The sequence below is a fragment of the Trachypithecus francoisi genome, unplaced genomic scaffold, assembly GCF_009764315.1.
Source record: "Trachypithecus francoisi isolate TF-2019V2 unplaced genomic scaffold, Tfra_2.0 Lachesis_group8, whole genome shotgun sequence".
In the NCBI taxonomy this organism is placed as follows: Eukaryota; Metazoa; Chordata; class Mammalia; order Primates; family Cercopithecidae; genus Trachypithecus; species Trachypithecus francoisi.
This window is the reverse complement of record NW_022681473.1, coordinates 4,510,422-4,530,807: the sequence shown is the minus strand read 5'-3', so window position 1 is coordinate 4,530,807 and position 20,386 is coordinate 4,510,422. Positions and strand designations below refer to the sequence as shown.

At 49.4% G+C, this 20,386-nt stretch overlaps 1 protein-coding gene across 10 annotated transcripts in view; it reads left to right on the top strand.

Annotated features, from left to right (window-relative positions):
• Positions 1–20,386, top strand: part of ANO1 (anoctamin 1) — a 225,918-nt gene that overhangs the window by 15,306 nt on the left and 190,226 nt on the right. For 8 of the 10 annotated variants that reach the window (XM_033205197.1, XM_033205192.1, XM_033205190.1 and 5 more), the window contains exon 1: positions 3,215–3,676. The exons of 1 other annotated variant lie outside the window; for it this stretch is intronic. In XM_033205197.1, coding sequence (XP_033061088.1) covers positions 3,619–3,676 — 58 coding nt within the window. In that variant the 5' untranslated portion in view covers positions 3,215–3,618. Of the gene's footprint in view, positions 1–3,213; positions 3,677–20,386 lie in introns of those variants that run through there. One more of the 10 variants, XM_033205196.1, reaches the window with a different exon arrangement.

Below are 20,386 nucleotides of genomic sequence, written 5' to 3'. Positions count from 1 at the left end.
GCCTTTCAGCGGTCTACCACGTTGCCCTATCTGACGGGGATGGAGATGATGGAAAAAATGCCCTCTAGACCCTACAGTGCATCAAGTTTTGGACTAGAAACTGAATTCTTGTCCTATCCCTACAGAATTCCAACCTGTTGCCAAGACCCATTTTACAGATGCACAAACCCAGGTGCTGAGAAGAAACTTGTTCGAGATGGGACTGACTCTGTTAGGCTGCAGAGGCCGTAGGCTCAGCTTCTGCACCACCTTGCTCACTCCTCCAGGCTGGTGGCTGGACCTGGAGGGCTGGGGCTTTGTTTTGCTCACCTTTGTGCCTCCCATCCCCCTGCCAACCTGAGAAAGGGCTCTGCCCACGGCAGGCATTCAAAGAGCCAAGCCGAACTGAAAACAGACTTCCCGAGATTATGAGAAATCAGCATTTAAATGACCTGTGACCTTGTATGTGTTCTGATGACGAGTGACAGTGGGGGCAGGGTGTGGGTGACAATCTGGCCTGTACTGAGTCATCTGAGGGTCCAGAGAAGGTCACTGAGGAAAGGAGAAATTCACAGAGGGATGCACGGAAGGGGTGTGGTTGCAGGTGGTGTGCCTGGGGGCCGAGTCAGCTCTGAGCTGACATCTGCTAAGACCCAGCAGCACTGGGGAGCAGAGGAGACCTGGATGCTGGTGCTGGTGGCCTTGATGAAACCACAGCAAGATCAGAGTCCCTGCAAGGCCCCAGCATCTGATCATGCCCTGGCTTGGGGTAGGGCTGTGCCTACCCTCAAGCCAGTCCCAAGCCCTCACCCTACAAAGCCTATTTTAAACCCGGCCCAATTCAGGGGATGAGTACCAGTGCTGGCCTCACCAAGAGCTGCCTTCTCTCCCTCCCTCACCGCCTCGCCAAAAAGGGAAACCATTTTTCTGTAATTACAAGCATTGTGCTGTGTGATTACTGTATTCCGTAATGACGGCTGTGTGTTGTAATGACAGGCACACCACCTCCCCGAACCAGTGCACCGGCCCCACTCTGCTGTTGACATAAATATCTTCCTGGCATGCCCAGAGTGTCGGGGAGGCCCTCAGCTTCAGAGGGTCTGCAGCATGGGGTTCTCTGGAAAATAAGCGGGGGGCTCCGGGTGCTGCTTTCTGGGTGATCCTATTCCAGGCCACCCTCTCCTGCGGGCCACATGGGCAGCCCAGCCTTCCCCAGCCTGGCATCACTATCACGTGATGACACTTACCAAAATAGCAGCTGAGAGCAATCTTTTTAAAAATGAGCTGGTTCAGGTATTTACTAAAATATCATTTTTAAACGTCTGGGTCTTCAACTGGCATTTTTGCATATGTTGGCCACAGCTGAAGGGTTTCATCCGAACGCAACTTAATTGGAGGCAAGAAAATGAAAAGAAGAAAAAGGGCTTCAATCAGAATCAACATCTATTAATAGCTGTTTAAGGTATTTCTGCTAATAATCATGCATTAAATAATGTGTGCATTTTAAATCTGGCTAAATATACAATAGTCCATCCCTGCCCCAAAAAGGTAAACAATGACAGTTAAAAATAGTCCCAGTACGTATTTACATTTTTTCCCCCCTGAGCCTTTTTGGTTTATAGTTCATCATTCCAAGGGTAAGAATTCTAAAGTTTTCTCTGTGTATTTACATAACTGAGCAATTGCTATGTATCACATTGGCGATCAGACCCTTCCAAGAAAAATGAGTTTTTATCTCGACTTCTGCACAATGGTCAGATGGAAAAGTTCTGTGAAATGAATGTAGCCTCTGCAAGGGTCCAGGACAGCTCTGATTTCCATCCATCTTCTTTTGCCCTCCTGGGGCACACATCCCAGGGCTTCTTGGCATGATCTCCTAGGGGTGAGCCTGCCGCCCACGGAGAATAAAATCCCACTGAATGCCTGTCTTCCAATTTCTGAGTCCAGACTGAAACCAGATCATTGCTAAGGAGAATGGCAGGTCACCTTTCTTTCAGACTCATTGTAAGGAAGGAACCTTGCCTCTCCTCTCCTTATACAGTACAGCACTGAGGTTGGGGCAGGGAAGGAGACCCAGCAGGAAACATTGCTTTGTGGGTTTGCTGCTTCAAGAGCAAGTGTTTTCCTTCTGGGGCAGTGCCCTAGGGTACCAATCCCAGCAGGCCTGGTGGGGAGGAGGACAGCTCCTCCTCCATCCAGATCCCTTCCACCAGGATGTGATCTGTCCTCCAGGGGTAGCGGGGTCTGTTTCCCTCAGGGTGCAGCCAAAGCTGGGCGCCAGGTGAAGTGTTACCTTGGCAAGTGATCCACGGGTCCCTGGCATGGGCTGGTCCTCAGCACCAAGCCACCTCCTCCCTTGGGGTGTAGAAATTGTCAGATGGCATTTCAAAGGATGAGGCGACTGCCCTGTCCCCCACGGCCTCTCCTGTGGTCACGGAGCCACTTACCATTCTGTTTATGGTAGTTCTGCCTGAGAATTTATGGTATTTATCTGGAGATGTCAGGGGTGTGAGGTTTGTGGGTACACAAGGAGGCGCCGGCACTGCAGTTCTCCACGCCATCCGTGGTGCCCACATCGCTGCTGTCTCTGAGGATGCTGAATTGTCTAGACCTTGGTTTCTGAACCCCAAGGGGTTGGAGAGGAGCAACCCGGCTTCCTGCCCTGAGCCCATGAGGCAGGGAAGAGGAAGGGTCGGGGACAGGCTGTGCATCAGAGGCCCTGCCTGGTCCCCGGATGCACCCCCCATTCCAGTCCTCTTAGCCTCAGTTAACTGGAGTCTTCACATAACGGGACATTCCCCCACTTTGAAACCCGTCTGGCTTTATCCAGATTCCTATATTCTGCACAGGCTGTGGCTTGCGGGAGGGAGCCCAGGGAGGGGGGTGGGCAGAGGCGAATTTCTGGATTCAAGTTCAGGCCCCTACTGCCCTGTAACCTCCAGCTCTCCTTTCCATCCCTGGCCTTCAGCCTCCTGGTGTGACAAATTGACAGTGATTCGTTGGGGTCCTGCCCCCAGGGGGAGGGGGCCAGCGCGCTCTCCTGATGCGGAAACCAGGGCCACTTACCGAACCGCCCCGCGCCCAGGGCTGCGCCCGTCTCTGGGGGATTGGCTCAAGTCTCCCTCCCGTAGTCAACACCCCTTCCCTGGGGCCCTGGGTGGGGGCGCACCTCGCAGGGCCGCTCGGGGCCCCACTGCCCGCCCCAACTGATAAGACGGTCCGGGAGCGGTGGAGACGCGCCCCGCGCAGCGGGAGGCCGGGGGCGGGCCGGGACCTGGGGACCAGCCACTGCTCCTCTGCAGCGTCCCGCGCCGCTCGCTGGGCATCCGGGGAGCGCGGGGCGGGGCGAGGGCGGTGTCCGCAGGTAACCCCCGGGGGGCGGGGAGGTCTGCCGGGACCCCCAGACCAAAAAGCCAAGGGGGAGGAGCGGCGCGGCTGTGCGCGAGGGCAACCAAGTTTGACTCCAGCACGCGCGGCTTCGCTACTGCCTCTGGGGAGGAGAGAGGGGACTGTCCCCTTCCGAGCTGGGCTCGGACCTTGGCCCCCAGAGCCGCCGCAGACCTCCAGGGGTGACTTCGTCGCTCCCTATTCTGGACTCGCTGGGTCCCGGGTGCACCGGAGCCGCGCAGCGAACGTGCCATGCAAGAGGGCGACATCGGCCTGGAGGGGCTACCCCCCAAGGAAGCCCCCACAGCCCGTGAGTATCCAGGGCGGCACGGGGGGGTGAGGGACCGCCAGCGCCGCCGCAGTGGATCTGGGACGCCCCAGGGACAGTGGCTTGCGGAGGACTCAGGGGCGCACGAGGAGCAGGAGACAGGGACCCCCACCTCTGGTGGCGGGGACAGTCCTCCCCATGCTGCTCCTGGTGAAGGCGAGAGGGGAGGGGCTGTGTCGGTCACAGGTCGCAGGGGCACTGACAGACAAACAGACGACAGACAGAGCCCCGGGGCTGGGCTGGGGCTGGGGGCGCCGCCCGACAGGGGCCCCTGCGCGGCCCCTTGGGAGGCATCTGCCAGGCCGGCTGGGCTGTTCCCAATCCCGGGGGAGCGTCTTGCAGCGGATGCGAGGTTTTCGGATGTTTTTGCAGGAGCTATTAATACACATAATATTTCCGTGCTATTCTGGAGATTTATTTGCGATATAAAGTCACTACTATGACTCGAAATCATAATGGAAACTGGGAGGAACTTAGCCGGAGACAAATGAGGCCTGGACGCTAGGCCGGAGGGGGAGTCCCTGATTTCCTCCCCCCTGGCTGCATATAAATCACCACCCAGGATATTTTTGTACCAATAATTTTAAAATAAATGACCCAAGCCCTGTTTCCTGGACGATTTTCCCCTCCCAGTTCAGAGGTTATTAAATAAACCTAAGAGGGGGCCAGTGACAAGGGGGCTACAGTGTGCAGTGGGTTTTATTTAATTACACGCTGGGCTCTGCCCTTCTGAAGCCCTGGTTAGGAGGCAGTGCCCTGCATTCAGGATGCCACCGCCAACCCAGGCCTGCTAACTATAGCATGGGAAGCCTTCCTTTTATTCTTCCTCCCTCCCTTCCCTGACTTTCCTTCTTTTCGAATTCCCATGGAGAGACTTACTCTGATGCGTGCCTTTCAAACAGCCGGGTTTGGCTTCCTTCTAGAAGTGACATTGGACACTCATCAAATTAAAGGCCCAGAAGAAGGAGAAAGGGGCCCTTCCAGCCAGAGCAGGCAAAAAACCTGGGCGCTGAAGTGGGTCACCAGGGCCTGTTCGTGTGCAGCCAGGCTGTCCTGCCTTCCTGAGAGGCTTCCTCAAGCTCGTATGTAGAAATGATCCGTTCTGTGATCCACTGAAAACACAGCCCCAGCTCACTGTGTATGACCATCCCACCAAGTTCCAGGCACTGACTCAAATGCTTCACACACTTATCCTCAGCGCTACCCTGTAAAGGGGTGCATGATCATCCCCATTGTGCAGACAAAGAAACTGAGGCCACACAGCCAGTAACTGATGGCACCAAGACTAGAACTGAGGCCTGTTGTTCCCAGGCTACTTGGGGGACAGAGGCAGGAGGATCTCTTGAGCCTGTGGTGTGCCGAGATCATGCCACTGCACTCCAGCCTGGGTAACGGAGCAAGACCGTGTCTCAAAAAAAACAAAAAACAAAAAACAAACAAACAAAAAAAAGACTAGAACCCAGGATGTCTGAGTCCTGCCGCTGTGAGGCCACTGCCTCTCCCTTTCCCCACCCCAGGCAGAATCACCCAGCAATGCATCTAGGACATCTTGAGGAAACTGTTCCCTGTGCACAAGGGTATACTGAGGCCTGTGCTTTGGCCTTTATAGGGTTTACATTTGGGCATGGGTCATATCTCAGATGTGAGGACCTGGAGCATTCCTTACTGGAGGATTCGGCTGATGGGATCTGAGCTGTAATCATGGCTGGATGACAGCCTCAGCCTCCACTCCCGGAGAGCAGGCCTTTCCTGTTGCCCCCACTGCACCTCAGTTGTGTGAGGGCTGGAAGTGTGTCCCCTTCCCCCTGCCCTGGATAGCAGCAGTGTCAGGAGTAAAACTCCAGGAAGGGTGTCCCAGCCTCAGTTCTCAGGTTTGCTGTCAGATGTATCATTCCACCACAGCCAGCATGAAGAAATTCCACGGAAAGCCTCACAGCACCACGCCACTCTCGCTCTGTCCATGCCATTTACACCTGGAGGCTGTCAGTGACTTCACCCATAAATAGGAAATTTAAAAGCCATACAGTTGGAGAACAGAAAGAGGTCTGGGTTCCCCCTTTTTCCTGCCACTGGCACCCAGACCCAGAGAGGGGAAGCACTTGTGAAGTACAGAGAGCCCCAATTCCAGAGCCAGCTTCCCAGGTCTCAATCCTAGCTTTGCTGCCTGCAGCCCTGTGCCGTTGGCCAACTTGCTTAACCACTCTGTGCCTTATCTGTAAAGTTCAGAGGGTGGCTGTGAAAATGATTTGAGTCTATAGCCTTTCCAAGGTGCCTGACTCTGTTCTGTGCATGAGTGAGTATGGTTGTCATTGTCATCAGCGTCATCACTGCAAGCTTCATCCATATGACCCAGATGTGAAGTCACACCCAGTGCTCTGTAACTGATCCTGTAACCTGCTCATTCTCACTCCCCTGCAAAGCCACGAGCCCACGCTCCCAGGGAGCAATTGATTGGCACAGATGCCCCCTCCCATTCTGCCTTCTTCGCAGCTCCTTCATTATTCTTTAATAAGCTATTTATTTACATGCTTGTGGTCTGAACCTCCCACAATGACAGGTGGAGTTAGGGTGAGGTCTGCGTCATCCCTCCACTGGGACATGTCTGCCCAACTCACTCCTGTGCAACCCTCAAAACCCAACTGGGATATCCCCTTCTCTTGGAAATCAACCCACATGCCTCTCTGCACTAATGGTACCCTGGGCACCAAGTGAAGGAGGGAGGGAATGAGGAAGGAAGGAAGGAATAAGGAAGGAAGGAAAGAAGGAAGGAAGGAAGGAAGGAAGGAAGGAAGGAAGGAAGGAGGGAGGGAGGGAGGGACGGAGGGAGGGAGGGAGGGGGAAGGAAGGAGGGAGGGAAGGAAGGAAGGAAAAAGGGAGGTCAGGAGGGAGAGAGGGAGGGAGGGAGCAGGGGACGAAGGGAGGGAGGGAGGGGAGATGATGCCCCCTAATGCTGGTTGAGCAGGTGACCGCGTCCCAGTCACCCATGGAAGCCCTGGTACCTGCATCATCACGTACAACCCTCACTCACTGTATGAGGTGGGTCCCGTTGTTTCCCGCCGTTTATGATGAGGAAACTATGGCACAGAGAGATTACTCAAGGTCCTGTAGCTGGTGACAGAGGCAGGATTTGAACTCCAGGCAAGCAAGCTGTGCATTTAATCATAGATACCTTACCCATTCAGGGGGCATAGAAAGAGTTTTCCCTCCTGAAGCTTTCACCCACAGAGTTATTGAGCACCTACTCTGTGCCTGACACATGGAGTGGGTGGTGTGGGAACACACCTGAAAGAGGTGGGGGAAGAACATTCCAGGTAGAAGAAACAGCCAGTGCGGAAGCCCCGGCACGAGTGTTCTTCTTGAGTGTGCTGGGTGGATTCCAGAACCAGTCGGGACAGGAAGGGAAAGAGGGAGCAGAAGGGGCAACCCAAGAGGTATGGAAAGTGTGGAGCCAGTGTGGGGGTCGCCAGGGCCACTGTAACCATGGGAGCTGACTAACACTCTCCACCCCCTCCCCACCACCTGCCACTGCAGTAGGGTTTGGAGCAGTAGGGTTTGGAGCAGGGAAGGGACCTGGGCTGACTTGGGTTCTAACAGATCCTTCTGGCTGTCCCACAGAGAAGAGGTTGATGGGCCAGGGGCAGAAGCCTGCTCAGAGGCTCTTGCAATAATCCGGGTGCACAAGGCAGGTAGGGGAGGGTGACCCCCGGGTCTATTTTGAAAGTAGGGCCCACAGGAATTGCCGGCACATGGGATGTGGAGGCTGAGAGCAAGAGAGTCGTCAAAAATGGTTCTGAGATTTTCAGATTGAGTGGCTTGAAAAAGGAAGAGTCCACAAGAAGAGGTTTGAGTGGGGATAAGTGAGAGGTTTACTATTCGTTGTTTTGTTTTGTTTTGTTTTAAATTGTGGTAGATACTATATATACCACAACATTTTAATCTTTTTAAGTGTACAATTCAGTGGCATTAAATACATTCACGATGTCATACAACTATCATCACTATCTATTTTCAAAACTTTTTCATCACCCCAAATAGGAATTCTGTGTCCATTAAACAGTCACTCACCATTCCCCATCTCACCCTGCCTCTCCTAACCCCTGGTAATCCCTATCTATTCTAACATCTGTCTCTATAAGTTTGTCTATTCTAGATACTTCATATAAATGGTATCACATAATATTTGTCCTTTTGTGTATGGCTTCTTTCACTTGGCATGTTTTCAAGGCATCCATGTTGTAGCATATATCAGTAATCATTAGTTTCATGGATGAATAATGTTCCATTGAATGGATATACCACATTGTGTTCGTCCATTCATCTATCGACACACAGGGGTTATTTCTACCTTTTGGTTATTTTGAAAATGCTGCAATGAACATTTGCATGTGAGTGTCTGTTTGAGTTCCTATTTCCAAATCTCTGAGGTATATACGTAGAAGTAAAATTGCTGGATCATATAGTTTTATCTTTAACTTTTTAAGGAGCTGCCAAACTGTTTTACACAATGACTGCACCATTTTACAGGCCCACTACTAGTGTACAAGGGTTCTAGAGTCTCTACACCCTTACCAGCACTTGATATATATATTGTTTAATTACAGCAGTCCTGTGGGTGTGAAGTGGTATGTCATTGTGGTTTTGATTTCCATTGGCCTAATCACTATGTTACTATGTTGAGCCTGTGCTTATAGATCATTTGTTTATCTTCTTTGGAGAAATATCTACTCAATTCCTTTGTCTATGTTCTAATTGAGTTGTTTGTCTTTTTGTTGTTGGATTGTAGGAGCTTTTATAGAGCCTGGATATTAAACTTTTATCAGTTGAATAATTTGCAAATATCTTCTCCCATTCTGTAGGTTGTCTTTTCACTTTCTCAATAATGTTCTTTGATGTACAAAATTTTTAATTTTCATGAAGCCCAACTTATCTACGTTTTCTTTTGTCGCTCATGCTTTTGGTGTCATCTCTAAGAATCCATTGCCAAATTCAAGGTCGCAATGATTTACCCCTATGTTTTCCTGTAAGAGTTTTATGCTTTTAGTTTTTATATTTAGGTCAGTCCATTTTTAGTTAATTTTTGTATGTGGAGTATGGTAGAGAGCCAACTTCGTTCTGCGGCGTGTGAATATCCATTTGTTTCAGCACAATTTGTTGAAAAGATTGTTCTGTAGGGGTTTGCTTTTGAGCATGTTAATAATCACAACAATCACAAAAGCTGACATTTGGCACACTTCCTGCACACCAGCTGTCATTCAGAGCACTTGATGTATTTGAATTTGGGGTAGGTTTGGGATGCCCTGTGGACATGTACAAGGAGACAGACTCAATGTTAACCCCAAGACCAGAGACAGATTCCTCCATTGACAGCAGGGGTAGAAATGACCCATCTAGAGAGGAACCTGCTCCCTGTCCTCTGTGACCAAATGCAGAGGCTGAAGGAGGCATTGCCCAGGGGACCACCATGCCACCTGCAGTGATGGGCAAGTCCCAGCTGTGAACAGAACCTGATGTTCTGTGGAAATGGTTCACCCAGTTGGTTTCTCTTCCATATTGTGATGTAAATAGCTGAGGAAACTTCTGCCTCTGCAGTTGGATGCATCATTTAAATCAAACTAAACAGACATAGATGCATCTCCTTCTTTAGGACAGTTACAGCACCAGAAACGGGGGATACAGTGTATCCACAATTCCAGGAACTGGGATATAATGTAGCCATAGGACCAGAAGGTGGGGATACAGTGTAGCTATAGCCCTTGCTCTCCTGGAGTGCAGTCAATGCAGCTTTGTACTATGATCTGTGTTGTGAAAGGGTTCTAATTCTGGCTAAGTAAGCTCTGTGTGCCGATAATGGGTCCACCCCAATATCCCAGGCTCCCACCTCTGTGCTGACACCATGCGAGCTCAGCTCCCACTTCTCCTAGAGCATGCAGCAGCTCGTGTCTCAGTTAATTTTGTCCACCACTTCTGTCTCCCTTGATGGACTTGGTCTACTTGGTGGCAAGAACCATGTCTCATTCATTTCTGTAGCCCTAGCCTAGGGCCTGGCCATGGCAGGCCTGGCAAAAGTCAGATGGATGAATAGATGGATGGATGAGTGATGGGTGGGTAGACGAATGGATGATGGATGGATTGTAGATGAATGGATGGATGGACGAATGGATAGATGGACGGATGGATGGATGGATGGATGGGATGAGTGATGGATGGGTAGACGAATGGATGATGAATGGATTGTAGATGAATGGATGGATGGACGAATGGATAGATGGATGGATTGGTGGATCGATGGATGGATGATGGATAAATGGATGGATGGACAGCTGGACAGGTGAATGGATGGATGGATGGATGGATGAATGGATGGATGGATGATGGATGGTAGTTGACAGATTTTGTCAACTCATTTTGTTCTAGGCACTATTGCAAGCCCTTTACTCATGTCATTCCCTTTAATACGTGTTAAGTTATATTAGGAGAAACTTTGAACTCCAGACAAGAAAACTGAGGAAATGAAAGAGCAAGGAATGTGCCTAAGCTTCCACAGCAAAGAGTGTTCTGTGAATCCATCAAGATGGGCCAGCCACACCTGGCTGGGCAGGGGAGGCCCCTGAGACTCAGATGTTGAGAGACAAGGCCTACCAGAGTTAGGCATGGCAGGATAGGGACTGCCGCTCTGTCTCCTGGCTCCAACCTGGGTCCTCACCAACTCAGCTGCTGCCTCCCCAGCTCTCTGGAGAGAAGACATGTCCCTGTGACTTCCTTGCTTGCTGCAGGAGCCACACTGGAGAGGCTGGACTGTTTGGTGAGGCCTTTGTCTCTCCCTGTGCCTGCCTCTGTCTGGCATTGTTCCCCCCCGTCAATGTCTATCATGGCCCTCAGCCTTCAGCACTGGGCATACATGCCAGGGTTTTCATACTGCGTAATGAAGCATTAAAAGCCTTCCCAGCCCTCGGAGATCCATTTGACAATGGTCACATGGCCATTAGGTAGACAAATTACTAGTTTCATGTATTTAGCCCTGGAAGGGGACCCACACATACAGTAGATGCCTTCCTGGTAATTACAGCTTCCTTTCTCATGGCAGCTCATGGGGACACTTTGCCTCCTCTGGGCCTTTTGCCATGATTTGTCTGGGCTCTGGGTGCCCACATGCAGCCAAACCCACACAACCCTGGGAATGTCAGCGCCACCCCCATGGGGCCAGTTGCCGCCTCCTGAGACAGCACCCTGTCTTCAGCTGCACCCTTGTTTGCCCCTGGGTGTGGTGTGCAAACACTACCCTTGATACCCAAGACTTAATTCTTTCCCTTTTACACTTAATCGGAATGATTTCTGCCCACATATGGCCTCTGGTGTGTAATGATTTTTTAATGCATTTACATAGCACTTCAACACAAAAGTCTGAACGTGGTGGAAATGGAGCTATTGATGTGAGCAATTAGAAAGGAGGCATAATCTGGCATAATGTTTATTGTATTGTGTTTCCTGGACCTTCAACAGCTGGATATTGGGACAGACTGGGAATTCGGGGGAAAAGGGAGAGGGCCTTGGGTTGTATTCTGGTTCCTGCCTGCAAACTGGATCAAGGTGGGCGTTAGGCCAAAGGTAGCGTTTGCTTCCTAGTCCCAGCTCCATCTTCAGATCTCCGCAACCTGCATCCTTTATTCAAGTCACAAAACTGTGGGCACCACTGTATCCCTGACCCTTGGTTTGTGTCCCCACTTCCAGCCCATTTCCTGGGGCATTTGGTGTCCCTTCCCATGCATTTCTGGAATCTGTCCACTGCTTTCCATGTCTACAGACAAACAAGATGACTTTACTCTTTCTCTCTTCATGGCCTGCCTGCAAGCGGGGCTCACCTGCCTCTCTGGATTCCTTTCTCTCCCCCAGCTGCCCTCTCCATCTGGCCTCACTGGCCTTCCTGTAGCCCTTCATCCCCTCTTCCCTGCTCCTGGGGCCTTGGTACCTGTAGGCCCTTGGCCTGTAGCCCCATTGCACCCTCTGCAATATGACACCAGGCCCCTCTCCCTGGGCATTCACACAGCTGCCCCACATTCATTTTCATGAGGACTTGGTCAGTATCACTTCCCCCTGTACTTGACCAAGTTTCAAAAGGCAGGTCCAGGCTTATTTTTGCCAATTTCATTTTACTCCCCCAATTGGTCATTAAACCGCCCACAGCCACAACTGGAAGAGACCTAAGCGGTCCTTGGGCTAGCTGAGCGTCACCACTGGGGTTCAGGAAACCCTTGAGCAGTGTTCTTGGTCTCAGAAGACTCCTGGGAATTAAATCCAACATTGTGTTTCATTTTTGTGATATATGATAAAGAAGTGATTTTAAGCAAAAATATTTCATTTTGGATGCTGATCTATTATTGAAAAGTGTGAATTTATGTGTTCATTCCCCTCTCCCTGGATGCATGGGTGGATGAATGGATGGATGGATGGATGGAAGGATGGATGGATGGATGGGTGGATGGATGGGTGGATGGATGGGTGGATGGGTGGGTGGATGGATGGGTGGATGGGTGGATGGATGAATGGATGGATGGATGGGTGGATGGTTGGGTGGATGGGTGGGTGGATGGATGGGTGGATGGGTGGATGGATGAATGGATGGATGGATGGGTGGATGGATGGGTGGATGAGTGGGTGGATGGGTGGATGGATGGATGGTTGGATGGATGGATGGATGGATGCATGCATGCATGGGTGGATGGATGGATGGATGGATGGATGGATGGATGGATGGATGCCTGGGTGGATGGATGGATGCATGGGTGAATGTATGTATGTATGGATGGATGGATGGATGGATGGATGGATGAATGGATGCATGGGTGGATGGATGGGTGGATGAATGGATGGATGAGTGGATGGATGGATGGATGGATGGATGGATGATGGATGGGTAGATGGATGGACGGATGGATGGATGGATGGATGGATGCATGGATGAATGGATGCATGGGTGGATGGATGGGTGGATGGATGGGTGGATGAATGGATGGATGGGTGGATGGATGGATGGATGGATGGATGGATGGGTAGATGGATGGAGAGATGGATGGATGGATGGATGGATGGATGGATGGATGGATGCATGGGTGGATGGATGGGTGGATGAATGGATGGATGGGTGGATGGATGGATGGATGGATGGATGGATGGATGGATGAACAAATGAATGAATGGACAGGTGGAAGAATGGAGGGATGGAGATAGGGAGATAAAAGGAGGGAGGAAGAGAGAGATCTCTATATATTTTGAATAATATAGATAATCTCTATAGACATCATCTATATATATGATGGCAATTTTTAATTTTCACTCATTTATCAAGAACAACTCTCTTCAATACTTGGTAAAGAGGAAGCATGATTTGTCAAATGCAAATAAGAACGTTCATTTTATGACTGGTTTGGGGTGATGCTGTCATGTCAAAAATAGCCCCAAACTGCTTCCATCAGCTTGCATGTTACATTTCCAAAGTCAGCCAACTGGGTTTTGTCTTTTTCATGACTTGTTTCTACATAATGACACAAGAGGTGTGAGTTCAGACTGCTTTTCACAAGCTCTTCCCCACCAGACACACACAGTAGGCATGAGATGGGCTCACTTCCAGCCAGGTATATTCACATCAGATTATAATCATCACCATCGTTCCTTTGTTTTTGTTTAAGTAAACTTTTGCTTTTAGAACAGTTTTAGCTCTACAGAATTATTGCAAAGATAGTACAGAAAATTTCCACATACTGCACACCATTTTCCCTGTTTTTAACATTTTATGTTAGTGTGGTATGTGTATCACCATTAATGCACCAATGCTGGCTTTTTTTTTTTTTTTTTTTTAGATGGAGTCTCACTCTGTCAGCCAGGCTGGAGTGCAATGGCATGCTTTCGGCCCACTGCCATCTCCGCCTCCCCAGTTCAAGTAATTCTCCTGCCTCAGCCTCCTGAGTAGCTGGGACTACAGGCGTGTGCCACCACACCCAGCTACTTTTGTATTTTTAGTAGAGATGGGGTTTTACCACGTTGGCCAGGCTGGTCTCTAACTCCTGACCTTGTGATCTACCCACCTCAGCCTCCCAAAGTGCTAGGATTACAGGAATAAGCCACCTTGCCCGGCCCCTGGTACATTTTTGTCTAAAGCCCATAGTGTATGCAGATGTCCTTGGCTTTTATCTAACACCCGTTTCTGTCCTCGGATCCCTTCCAGAGCACCACAGTGCATTTAGTCCTCATGACTCTTTAGGCTCCTCTTGGCTGTGACAGTTTCACAGATTTTCCTTGTTTTCTGTTGACCCTGATAGTTTTGAGAAGTGCTGGTCAGGTCTTTTGTAGACTGTCCCTCAACTGGACCTTTCTTCTCATTATTCATCTGGGATTATTAGTTTGAGGGAGGAAGACCACAAGGTAAAGAGCCATTCTCACACATCATATCAAGACTACATACTGTCACCATGACTTACCACTGCTGGTATGGACCCTGATCACCTGGCTGCAGCTGGGGCTGTCGGGCTTCTCTACTGTCAAGCTACTAGCATTGGTGTTTGAAGTACTGGAGATTTCAGGCCGGGTGCAGTGGCTCATATCTGTAATCCCAGCACTTTGGGAGGCAGAGGTGGAGGCGGGTGGATCACCTGAGGTCAGGAGTTCGAGACCAGCTGGCTACCATGGTGAAACCCTGTCTCTACTAAAAATAAAAAATTAGCCAGGCGTGGTGGCATGTGCTTGTAATCCCAGCTATTTGGGAGGCTGAGGCAGGAGAATCGCTTGAACCCAGGAGGTAGAGGTTGCAGTGAGCCTATATCACACCATTGCACTCCTCCCTGGGTGACAGCAAGACTTTGTCTCAAAACAAACAAACCAACATAAAATGAAGTATTGGAGATTTCTTAATGGGCTGTAGAAGGATTTAGATGGGAACCATCAATGTATGAAACTTATAAGACCATCCTGAGCTGAATTTGCTGAATGTTGATCACACTGGGATCCTCCTTAACTAATATGTTTTCCTCATTCCTAACTCATTGGAGTTATCAATTAAACAATAGGTGAATAAGAAGAAAAACAATTTAAAATGCTCCCTTGGCCAAAGCTCTGCAGGTGCTTAGAAGTGTTGAGCTGAACATTAAGTTGTGCCCTGACTTCTACTGACCACCTTGTGATACCCACAGATGCTCTCCAATTTTCGTTTCAAAGGGAGAAATGTTTAAATTATCATGTTATTGATTTGAATAAATGGTCATTGGAACAGGTGTTTTTCTGCCCTTAAAAGGGCTAATGAATGGCGTGCATTTCATCCAGAGACCCCTGAATGAGATAGCCAGGTCCAACCTCCTCCTTGAACTGGTAACAGGTGGAAAATAGAGCTCAGAGAAGTTGAGTGATATTCCTCAGGTCACACAGCAGTTTGGTGGCGGGAGTGGGTGTGCTGGCTCCAAGTCTAGCATTCTCTCTCCCCAACTCCCAAGTCAAATGAAGAGCTTAGAGTCTGAGGACGATAATCCCTGAAAACCTCTCAGGAAGGCCATCTTGGAGACGCATCTCTAAGGTAGATCTAGCACCTAAGTGTCTCCTCCTGCCTGTCTCTGTAGCAGAATGCCAGATGAAGTTCTAAGCTTGGGTTTAGAGGGAAGCTTGTATGGAAAATGCACAGGTCACGTTGAACACAAGGATCCCAGGGTGTGGGGTGATGTCTGCATGCTGAGAGGCACCAGGCCATGAGACCTTAATGAGGAACAGTGCGGTCACCTCCTGCAACTCAGGTGCCCTCTGAGGAGTCTGCTCCCTGGGTTGTGGGTGGTGGGTGGAACAACTTGCAGTGCTTAAATTTTTGCTTTTATCACTGTTCTTTGGGGGGAAAGCATCCATTCCAGTTAAATCTGGATGTATTCACTGCATCCACAAGAAGAATGAGGATGGCTCCAAAGCCTACCCTGAGCTGGTTTACATTTTACACTTCATTCTGCACTTTAAACTTTACCTTGCTCTGTCCTGCCATTACCCGCACCCCTACCTCCACCTCATAAAATATTACAGTCAATTTATGCAGGCGGGTAAAATATAAGAAAATTGTTTAAATTACATCCTTAACTAATATGTTTTCCTCATGAAAGACAAAAATAAAGGAAGTCAAGGATGGGGGCAGGAAGGGAGTGTGCCAGGAGTGAGCCCCAGGACCATGACTCTGAGAGGCCAGACCTGCTCGTCCCACAGGCCACAGGGCCAGACATGAAAATCAACCCACGGCTCAGGAAGAACTCTCCCCCAGCCACTCCCCCAATGGCAGCCACAGGGCCTTTGCACAAGCATTCTCCTTTGATATGGTTTGGAGCTGTGTCCTGCCCAAATCTCATGTTGAAATGGAATCTTCAGTGCTGGAGGTGGGGCCTGGTGGGAGGTGACTGGATCATGGGAGCGGTTTCCCATGAATGGTTTGGCACCGTTCCCCTTGGTGATAGTGATAGTGAGTTCTCATGAACCAGTTTTCATCTGGTTGTTTTAAAAGAGTGTCGTACTTCGCCCTTTCTCTCTCTCTTGCTCCTGCTCCTGCCTGTGAGACGTCTGCTCCCCCTTTGCCTTCCGCCATGAGTAAAAGCTCCCTGAGGCCCCCCCAGAAGCAGATGCCGCCATATTTCCTGTACAGCCTTCGGAACTGTGAGCCAATTAAACCTCTTTTCTTTATAAATTACCCAGGTTTCAATATTTCTTTACAGCAGTGCGAGAATGACCTAATATATCCTTCCCAGAGCATCTTTCTCCATGCCTCTTCCTCATTCTCTTGGCTTAAAAGTCACCTGGACAGAGACCCTCCTGGACCACTCCATCCAGCTGTGAGCATGCATTCACCACACTCCTCACACGGACTCCTCTCCTGTGTAGGACTTTGTAACTAGGTGTTTTAGACTGAGTTGTAATTCACATACGGTAAAATGCTCAGATCTTAAGTGAAAATTGGATCAATTGTAACACGAATCTAAACATCTACACCCCTTTAAGATGTAAAATAGCTCCATCACCCCAGAATGTGGCTCTTTCCCCTTCCCCACCAATGCCCCCACCACATTGCCCCATGGCATAATTCTGCCTATTCTAGCTCTTCCTATAAATAAAAACATGAGTGCAGGTTCTTCTGTGTCCAGCATCCTCGGTGTGGGGGAATGTTTTGGTGCCCATGAGTAGTATGTCCTCCAATGCCCCATTGTGTGGGTGTCCTCATGGGGTATCCATTCTTCTAGGAAGATCCTGTGGCTGTTTCCAGTTTGAAGCCATTATTAATAAAGCTGCAAGGAAGAAATCTTTTTATGGACATGTGTTTTTATGTCTCTGATAAATACATTCAACTGGAATTACTAGGTATATTAGGCCATTCTTACAATGCCAAAGAGAAATACCTGGCCGTGCACACTGACTCATGCCTGCAATCCCAGCACTTTGGGTGGCTGAGGTAGGTGGTTCACCTGAGGTCAGGAGTTCAAGACCAGCTTGAGCAACATGGCAAAACCCCGTCTCTACTAAAAATACAAAAATTAGCTGGGCGTGGTGGCAGACACCTCTAATCCAAGCTACTCGGGAGGCTGAGGCAGGAGAATCACTTGAATCCGGGAGGTGGAGGTTGTAGTGAGCCATGATCACACCATTGCACTCCAGCCTGGGCAACAAAAGCAAAACTCTGCTTCAAAGAAAAAAAGGAATACCCGAGCCTGGTGAGCCGAGATTGTACCACTGCACAGCAGCCTGGGTGACAGAGCGAGACTGTCTCAAAAAAAAAAAAAAAAGGTTTTTTTTAAACTGAAAGAAAGAAAGACCTGATTCTGGGCAATTTACAAAGAAAAGAGGTTGAATTGGCTCACGCTTCTGCAGGCTGTACAGGAAGTATGGTGAGTCTGCTTGGCTTCTGGGGAGGACTCAGGAAATTTACAATCATGGAGGAATGTGAAGCTGGCATGTCATGTGGCCACAGCAGGAGCAAGAGAGAGAGCGGGTAGGTGCCACACACTTTAAATGACCCGATCTCATGAGAACTCACTTACTCTCATGTGGACAGTACCAAGGGCATAGTACTTACCTTGCTTGAGAAACTTTCCCCATGATCCTATCACCTCCTACCCGGTCCCACCTCCAACAGTGGAGATGACATTTCAATATGACATTTGGGCAGGGACAATGTCCAAACTATGTCACTGTGTTATGACATAGGATGAAAGTGCCTTTAATGATTTAAGAAACTCCCAAACAATTTGCCAGAGTGCTTTGCCAGGTTCTGTGCTCACCAGCACTTCTGAGAACATAACGGGATTCTAATGTGTTGGCCTCACGCATCATCCGCCCCTCTTCACCCGCTAACATAAATGCCAGGGGAAAAGGGCGGTGTCTCTTGGGCTCATCTCTGAATCAATGCCTAGCACAGGGACTGGCACTTAACAGATACTCAATAAACATTTGCTGAATGAATGAAGCATTTGTACGGCAGCTTTTCCTTCTGCTGCAAATTGGCCAGGGACCCACGTGCCTTACTGAGGATCAAACAGGCTGGGGTTTCTATCCTTTTGTGAATGTGGAGGCACTCAGGGCAGGAGGGAGGGCTATCACATGGCCACCCTGGGGAGTGTCCGGTGAGAGCACTAGGGATTTCCCTAGCATTGGGACAAAAGGGAAGGGAGGCCCCAAAGAGTTCTATTCAGAGGATGGCCCATACTGTTTTACTGTGAGTTTCTGAGCCAGGTGTAACCAAATGCTCGCTGCTGCCAAGATAAAGTCTCAGGGAGGAACTTACAGAGGACTCCCAGGGGAATTCCCATAAGAAAACTTTTGTAACTGCAACCAAGTGAGATCACTTGTTGGATGGAGATAATAAAGTGGGGACATAGCTACCCAAAATGAGCTCTTGAGAAAAAAAGAAATGAATGGGGAAGGTTTTTCTTCTGCCAGTAATTAGCTGGATGTTTCATTTGTGTGTTTGAGGTACTCACAGAGGAAGAAAATAGAATGCGTCACCTGCTTTATACGGGAAAGTTTGTTAGTGAGAGATAGAGATGGGCGGGGGGGACACACGCTCCCCATCAATCTAAAAGCCATGTCAGGTCATTAAAAAGCATTTTAAAGGAAAAGGCCTGATAAGCATAAGAAAAGGCATTTAAGTTCATTAGTCATCAGGAAATGCAAAGCAAAACCACCTTGTGATACCATCATACACACACCTGAGTGGCTGAAATGCAAAGCCCATGAGATACCAAGCTTTGACAAGAACGTGGAGCAACTGGAACCCTTGCCTACTGCTCATGGGTGTGGAAACTGATACTCGGGAAGACTGATAGGCAGATTTACTATTGAACAAACACGTAGTCTGTGGCCCAGCAAAGCCTGCCCTGGGCATCACTCAACAGAAATGCACACACATCCCAAGCCGTGAGTGCAAGTGTCCCCAGCAGCACCGTTCATGATAGCCCACAACTGGAAAGTCCGGCAGGGCCTGTCCACACTCAGACAGGAGGATGGATGACTATCTCACAGTCCCTTCCCACCATGCTGCCCTCTACAGCAACAGGAAGAACCACCTGCAACTGCTCCCAGCAACCGCAGTGGATCTCACAAATCTCACGTTGAACAAGAAAGGCCAGACACAAAAGGGTACCTGATCCTGTTTCTATCACACACAAAAGCAGGCAAATGAATCCATGGGGATAGAAACCAGAAGAGTGCCCTGAGGGAAAGGAAGGTGCTGCCGGGTGCTGGGTGCGTGGGCATGTGTTAGCAAAACATGTTGAGCTGCACACGTATTGCAGGTGCTTTTCTGTATATATCTGTGACACTTCAATAAGATGTTTGTGTGTGTGTGTGTTTTGGTTTTTGTGGGTTTTTTTGTTTTTTTTTTTTTGAGACGGAGTCTGGCTCTGTCACCCAGGCTGGAGTGCAGTGGCCGGATCTCAGCTCACTGCAAGCTCCGCCTCCTGGGCTTAGGCCATTCTCCTGCCTCAGCCTCCCGAGTAGCTGGGACTACAGGCGCCCGCCACCTTGCCCAGCTAGTTTTTTGTATTTTTTAGTAGAGACGGGGTTTCACTGTGTTAGCCAGGATGGTCTTGATCTCCTGACCTCGTGATCCGCCCCTCTCAGCCTCCCAAAGTGCTGGGATTACAGGCTTGAGCCACCGCGCCCAGCCGGTTTTTGTTTTTTTGAGACAGATTCTCACTCTTGTCACCCAGGCTGGAGTGCAGTAGTGCAATCTCAGCTCACTGCAACCTCTGCTTCTCGGATTCAAGTAAGTCTCCTGCCTCAGGCTCTCCAGTAGCTGGGATTACAGGTGCCCACCACCGCACTATTTTAGAAGGAGTGTTTAAATTACAGCCATGTGCTGTAATGATGTTTTGGTCAATGATGAACCATATACAGAGCAATGGTGGTCCCAAACCATCCCGTAAGATTGGGTGGTGTCAATCTGTGGTGCTACAATCTTAGGTGGTCCCGTAAGATTGTAATACCATGTTTTTACTGTACCTTTTCTATGTGTAGATATAAAAATACTTACCAGCTGAGCGCAGTGGCTCACGCCTGTAATCCCAGCACTTTGGGAGGCTGAGGCAGGTGGATCACAAGGTCAGGAGTTTGGGACCAGCCTGCCCAATATGGTGATAAACCGTCTCTATTAAAAATACAAAAATTAGCCAGGCATGGTGGCAGGTGCCTGTA